Genomic DNA, 7,592 nt, shown 5'->3' with positions numbered 1-7,592 from the left:
AGTACCATGTATAATATATATATATTTATTTATTTTATTACAGTATATATACTGTATATAACCACAAACATAAAATTGTAAAATAATATAAAAATTAAAAAAATGGAAGGAATTAAAAAATAAAACAGCGTTTGCTCGCTGTCCTGCTATCCTGGGACTTGAGTCCCCCAGCATTAGGCTGGATCTTACTTTTCACTATATAGTCAGTTTTTTTTCTGATGTATGATTACATTTTGTACACAGAAGTTTTTTTAGCTGCAGTCCATGTATTCATTCATGTTGTCCTGTTTGGTGCCTTTTGGAGTTCCCAGCGCCCTCCCTTCTCGTGTCCTTGTCTCAGCCTTTCAATAGAGTTTTTGCAATCACAGCAACGGTAGCTAAGCTGTTGATTTACTTTGCTAATCTTGACAAACTGCATTGCTTACTTCCCATCAGGCACAAACAAACACAACCCGCCCAACAAAAGGAGTGCGGAGCGGAGTGTGTGTGAGATACTATTTCTGAAAATCCTCCAGGAGCTTAGAGCCGTCATGATCTGTAACTTGCTCCTTTGGACTGTATTGTGTCGCGAGACTCCTCCACGTTTCAGAGCGCAGGCTTCAAGGAACGCCTAACGTCAAAAAAAGGATGACGGCTGCTGTCCACATGCCACCGATCCCTTCCAACGGATCCTTCACCAACCCCTATGCTGTCGACGTGGTCAAGACCATGAAAGGTGAACTTATCGATGGAATCCAAGATCCTGACAACCTGGTCAGCTGGCTGGTGGATCATGACATCTTCACAGCGGACAAAAAAATGATCATGTCCTACTACCGGACCAGGACGGAGAAGAACTCCAGACTGCTGGACATCCTCATGTCTAAAGGTGAGAGGGCTTGTCGCCTCTTTTTCTTCCCATGCCTCAAGCAAATCGAGCCCGACCTATACAACCACGTCAAGGGCTACGTCAATCAGCTGAACGAATCAGTGGGAGATGGCAGGAGGCAGCTGGTGGGCTACTTGTTGGAACGAGACAAAGACTATAAGGAGATCCCGGTCACGGAACCGCCAGAGAAAGTCGCTCGCAAAGAGAGCGTGCCCAAAAAAACAAGCACGCCGGCTCCAAAACCAAAACCGACTCCCCAAGCGAAAGAGAAGAAGAGGCCTCCGTCTGAAGCGCCTAAGCCAAAGGTCGTAAGTTCTGAAGGGGTGTTTGATGCGGTCAGCAAAGGGGACCTGTCTATGCTAGAGTCCCTGTTGAAGAATTCCGATGTCAACGCTGTAAATTCATCTGGAGAAACGTTATTGCACGTGGCAGCGTCCAATGGGCACGTTCCCGTGATCCGGTTCCTCATTTCGAAGGGGGCCAAAGTGGACGCCAAAGACAGGAAACGCAGGACGCCTCTGCACAGGGCAGCCGAGAACGGTCACGAGGAAGCGGTGAAGGTCTTACTCCAAGCCGGGGCAAATATTTATTCCCAGGACACCGATTGCCTGACCCCCATGCACCTGGCTGTGCAGAACAATCATCACAACGTTGTCAAGCTCTTTCTTCAAGAAGAGGGGAAGCGCTACAAAAACAGGACCAACTTTTTGCACATTGCAGCCGTTAAGGACGATAGCGGACTGGTGCAAAACCTCCTAAAGAATGGGGCGTCTGTTGATGCCGCCGATGAACAGAAGCAGAGCGCACTGTTTCATGCGGTCACCGGGGGCCACGAGGCGACGGTGAAAGTGTTGCTCGAGGCCGGAGCCAGTGTTGACGCGAGCATAATTGACGCGGCCTTCAATACGAACAACGAGCACATCTTTGGCCTCCTCTTGGAATATTCTAAAGGACTGTCCCCGGACACCATGGTCTCCGCCATGTTTAAAGCCGTCAAGCTGAACCTGTACGGCATCATAAACGCTTTGGCCGACAAGGGCACCGACGTCAACGCCAAGAACGACATCCAGTACACGCCGCTTCTCGTGGCGGCGGAACTAGGGAAAGCGGAGTCAGCTGGGGCGCTGATCCAGAAAGGGGCCAAGCTGGACGATAGGACGCCGAACCTGAACACGGCGCTACATCTAGCCGTTCAAGGAGGAGACGTCTCCACCACCAAACTTCTGCTGCAGAAAGGCACGGACGCCAATATAACAGGCCCCGGAGAGCAGACGCCCTTGCACGTGGCGGCCTTTCATAACAAGCGAGAACTGAGCGATATTTTGATCGACGCGGGGGCGAACGTCAATGCCGCCACGAAGGAATCGGTCACCCCATTGCATATCGCCAGCCAGAGGAACAACACGGACGTGGCCCAGAGCCTCCTGGAACACAAAGCCAGCGTTAACGCCAAAGACAAGCACTCACGAACGCCGCTGCACTATGCCGCGGAGGGAGGAGGAGACGGCGGTCTCACGAGGCTGCTTCTTAGTAACAAGGCCGACCCTAACGTCCCCGACAAAGACAAGAAGACCCCCCTCCACGTCGCTGCAGCTGCAGGGAATTTTGACGCCGTGGAAGCCATGCTGGCCAACAAGGCCCGATACGGGGCAAAAGATATGGACGGGTGCACGCCCATCCACTACGCCGTCATCTCCGGCAACGCGGACGCGGTGAAGTCTCTCCTGAAAGCCGGGAAAAATAAAAACGTAGAAGATAAAAATACCTGGAGGAAAACGCCCTTGCACCTCGCCGCTGAGCACGGCCACAGCGACCTGGTCAATCTGTTGTTAACCAGCGGGGCGGCCACTGACCCCCTGGACAACAACAGGGACACGCCGCTGCACTGCGCCTGCAGATCGGGACACCTGAAATGTGTGCAGACCCTGGCGAGCTGGTCGCAGGGCCAGAAGGCCAATTTACAGGCCACCAACAGCCTGAAGAAGACCCCCCTTCAGGTGGCAGAAACCGGTACCACCGAAAGCCACCAGGAAATAGTGACTTACCTGAAAAAGAAAATGCTGATTATTAAATAGGGGCGAGTCTGAATCTGGCCACACGCGACGCAATCTGGTTGTAGAATCCTCCTTGATATCTATCATTAGGGCATGCCAGTGCAATCCATTCATTCTGTATGCAGGCTCTTGTACTACATAGTTGTCGGTAGTCCTAAAGGAGATTGTACATCCTGATTGCAATGTGTATGGTTAGCTTGGGGCCACCCGCAAGCACAAGATAGAAGTTTTATAGGATAGATGAACTTTTATTGCCCTTTTCGTTCTATGACCACTCCCCCCACCCCCCTACTTCCTTTCCTTAGAAAGCATTCTTAAGAAGTAGGTTGCACGTATCTTTGCTGCCACACAACGTTACCTGCAAATCTCATAGATAGTCAGCGAGGTCGATTAAGGAGTCCCAGAGAAGTGCACCTAGCAACATTTTACCCCAGAGGAACCCATGAAAAAGTTTTCATGTCTCAGGGAAACCCCACCACTAAAATGATTAGACCCCCCATCTCAAGGTACATTAGTGTGATAAGTAGGTTCAGACAGTTTTAAACAAAAGAATAAAGATTAAGGGTTTACTTAATAATCATGAAATTAAACAAATGGCCTGAAAAGAAATGCTAACAGTAAATGTAGAAGTGACCTCTTACATTAGGGTCTATAGTGGGCTGTACGGGGGTCTCAGGTGGGCTCTGCGGGGTCTATAGTGGGCTGTACGGGGGTCTCAGGTGGGCTCTGCAGGCTCTCTGTGGGTCCTGATTCCATTGTGTTCCTAAGTCCAGAGTCCAGTGCGTTACAAAGTCCGGAGTCCAGTGAGTCCAACTCATATACTGTTCTGCATTGCTGTATAAATGTATTTCTAAGATTTGTAGTCCCCCTACAGCCGGTGCCATTCTGCATTAGAGTGTAAGCTCCTCTGTACAGAAACGAATGTGACTGGCTCAGTGTTCACTCTACAGCACTGCGGTATATGCCACAGCTATATAAATGTATAATAGTGTAAGACTGTGGGGGGGGGGCATTAGAGTGTAAGCTCCTCTGGTGCAGAGACTGCCGGGAAGGTTGGGGGAGGGGAGGGGCAGTGAGATCTGCTCCAAAAATCTTGCGCCAGGGCCCTTTGTTCCTTAGGTGCGCCACTTAGTAATGGCAGTTAGTGGAGAAGAGAGGTGCCCCCTTACATTGATAGTCGTTGGAGAAGTGCCCCCTTACATTGGTGGTCAGTGGAGGAGAGAAGTGACCCCTTACATTGAAGATGTGACCCCTTACATTGGTGGTCAGTGGAGAAGTGCCCCCTTACATTGGTGGTCAGTGGAGAAGTGACCCCTTACATTGGAGGTCAGTGGAGAAGTGACCCCTTACATTGGAGGTCAGTGGAGAAGTGACCCCTTACATTGGAGGTCAGTGGAGAAGTGACCCCTTACATTGGAGGTCAGTGGAGAAGTAAAACATTTCACATATATATATATATATATATATTACTAGTGTACTCAGCTGTGGGATCAGAATCTCGTTTCTTTTATATAATTGTGCAACCAATAGCAATCATTGTCATATCATTGTATTTGTTGTGATTAGTCATTTGCAATGACAAATTCAGCGTGTGGTGAAATGCTTTGTGCAACCAGCAGGAGTCACTGATTACATAAATAAAGTCTGAGGGCATGCGCACACTTGTGTGTTGCTGCAGCACGCATGCATTTTTTCTGCATTGCTGTAAGACACCCATTCATTTTAAATTGGCCACAATGCACAGAGGACGCAACCGCAATGCACAGATCGCTTACATCGGTGTGCTATGGTGCGTCACAATACACATGAACTGTGGTGCGTTTTGTTAATGCGTTGGGGTGCAATTTAAAATGAACAGCTCCGCGATACATGTTTCACGGTGTGTTACCACAACGCACAGGTGAGTACAGGCGCTGAGGAATCATTCAATTCTTCTCATAGGTCATAACACAGTGACACCTACAGGTTGGGAGAGGGTACTACACGGCTTCCAATCAGTTATTTTCTAATGTTTGTACAGTGTAGCGATGTTTAGAGTTTATGATTTATTAAAGGGAACGCATGAAAAGGCAGCTCAGTGTCTATGTATTCTGATATATTCCTAGAATGGTCATACGTGTTATCTTGATTTAAAGGATATGTAAACCTATTCACTAGAATTTCATATAAACTTTATTGCGTTAAAGGAGAACTATGGGGTTAAGTCTTTTCCCCATAGTTCTCCTTAGGGTAACGGAGGACACAAACTAGCGTCCTCCCGTCACCCTAAGCTCAGTATACCGCGAGCTACAGCTCTCTATATACTGAGACGCAGCAGCCGGAGCGGATCCCGACGTAGATGCCGGGATCCGCCCAGCTGCGTGAGTGACAGCTGGCTCTGCCTATCTAGAGGCAGAGCCAGCTGTACCCGCCCCCTCCCGTTCCTCCAGTCAGCGCTGGCGGATCAGAGCGGGGAGGGGGGAATCCAACCCCTCCCGTCACGGCTCTCTGCCGTGACAGGATCGAGAGGTGAGCGAAAGCCGGCATGTGTTCGCTCACCTCCCGATCTACTGAGCCGACCTGTGACAGTCTCAAGGCCGTGACACACTGCACGCGAAGCAGCGCGGAGCCGGGGGCCGCGCTGCCTTTGCGAGCAGTGTGTCATGTAATTTTCCGCTTGGCACCTCAGCTTGCGAGAGCTCGCGGAGCTGAGCGTGCCGAGATGAACAATTTCAACTTCAGCCAATCGGCTCGCGCGTCTAAACCATCGCGTTGCGATAGCTGGCAGGTTGTTACGGACGAGCCGATTGGCTGAAGGCGCTGTCAATCATCTGAATGCACTCAGCTCACACACTGCACGCGAAGCTCCGTGCCGGATAGCTTTGCTTCGCTCTGCACGGCTTCGCGTGCAGTGTGTCACGGCCTTCATTGTCACAGGTCGGCTAGAACTGTGAGGTGAGTCAAAAGCACCCCCCTCCCCCCCCTCATAGTTCTCCTTTAAATGAAAGTCTGGCACGGTGGGATTGGAGGGATATTCCGATGGCCTCCCGGAGGTCACACAAGTTTGTTGCACTCTGTGACCTGTCCTGGCGGCTCGCGCTCTCCCTCCGTACGAGCCGACGTCCACATGGGGCCGCTTGAACCTTCCCTGAGAAAGGAACCATCAAACGGTGCCAGACAAAGCCGCTGTGTCCTCGTCCAACAACAATTCCGCAATATCGCGTTCTGGTGATGTCACTTCTTCTTCTTCTCGGAGCGCGATTTTTTCCAGAGGGAAAGACACAAAGGAAAGTATAGATTCCAGCAGAGAACAGAGCCGCGCCAGATGTTGGCCGCGGCCCAGACGCACTCACAGAGCGCGGCCTGTCTGTACAGATCTGCTGGAGGGGGGATCTGGTCTGGAAGGTGGGATAATGCCGCACAGAACGAGACCGCCGAGCGGAATACACACAGGTGGGCAAACTCCGGCCCTCCAGCTGTTGAGGAACTACAAGTCCCATAAGCCATTGCAAGATTCTTACAGCCACAGGCATGACTCCCAGAGACCGGTGCATCATGGGTTTTGTAGTTTCACAACAGCTGGCGGGCCGGAGTTTGCCCACCTCTGATCTAGCCGTTTCCTCCCCAGAAGATCGGATTAAGAGACATCATTTGAGGCGAGTGCTTTCATTAACATTGGGGGGAGGAGGAAAAAAACTTTACTTTAATGTCACTTTAAGGCATTTTGGACAATTTCATGCTCCCAACTTTGTGGGAACAGTTTGGGGATGGCCCCTTCCTGTTCCAACATGACTGCGCACCAGTGCACAAAGCAAGGTCCATAAAGACATGGATGGGGGAGTTTGGGGTGGAGGAACTTGACTGGCTGCACAGAGTCCTGACCTCAACCCCATAGAACACCTTTGGGATGAATTAGAACGGAGACTGCGAGCCCGGCCTTCTCCTCCAACATCAGTACCTGCCCCCTGCGGGACTTCCCTATACACATACTACACAGCAATAAAGTATTAAAATGAACTAGAATGACACTAATCCAGCACGTTATTAATCTGAGGTGCCCCACTCAATAGGGCGGTAAGCGGCGGCCATATTGAGTGGGGCACCTCAGATGAATAACGTGCTGGATTAGTGTCATCCTAGTTAATTTAAATACTTTATTGCTGTGTAGTACGTGTATAGGAAATGCCGCGGGTGGCGCACGTGCAGTGCAGCCTTCTCGCCCAAACCTCTTAGTTCTAACGAAACCGGAAGTCGGGCCGTTGGAGATCTCGACGAGTTGGAGCTTTCGATAGAACACCGGCATTCCTCCAGTACAAGGAACTCCGCCTGTAATAATACCTCTGTAGCTGGAGGCGGCTGGACAGGAAGACAATGATACTCTGCATACCGTAGGGGAGATGGTTGCCGGGGGTTACGGTAATCCTAACAGGAAAGGATTAGGACACTATACGCTTGCGTTGCCAATACTAGGTAATGGCACCCCAAACGTGGCCGAGCAGACGTGGTTTTTTTCCTTGCATGTTCACGCGCAGGAATGCATGGCGCCAAATTAGCGACACGTACTACTTTTGCGCGTTTGGTGCGCATCCAGGGACCCACTGTGGACGCGGGCCAAACGCAGGAAGCAAAGTCCTGCAACCGCGCGTGGACACGCGTTACTGCAATGCCTTGGTGGGAATGAGGCCTTAAAG

The 7,592-nt window shown here is 50.7% G+C and overlaps 1 protein-coding gene across 1 annotated transcript; it reads left to right on the top strand.

Moving 5' to 3' along the window:
• The first annotated feature begins 627 nt into the window (after positions 1-627).
• Positions 628-2,943, top strand: LOC108788155 (ankyrin-3-like). The gene has a single exon (XM_018557881.1). The coding sequence runs from the start codon at positions 628-630 to the stop codon at positions 2,941-2,943; it is 2,316 nt and encodes a 771-aa protein (XP_018413383.1).
• Positions 2,944-7,592: the final 4,649 nt, after the last annotated feature.

Source organism: Nanorana parkeri, unplaced genomic scaffold (assembly GCF_000935625.1).
Source record: "Nanorana parkeri isolate BGI_ZX_2015 unplaced genomic scaffold, ASM93562v1 scaffold309, whole genome shotgun sequence".
Lineage (NCBI taxonomy): Eukaryota > Metazoa > Chordata > Amphibia > Anura > Dicroglossidae > Nanorana > Nanorana parkeri.
This window is presented reverse-complemented; position numbering and strand designations above follow the sequence as displayed.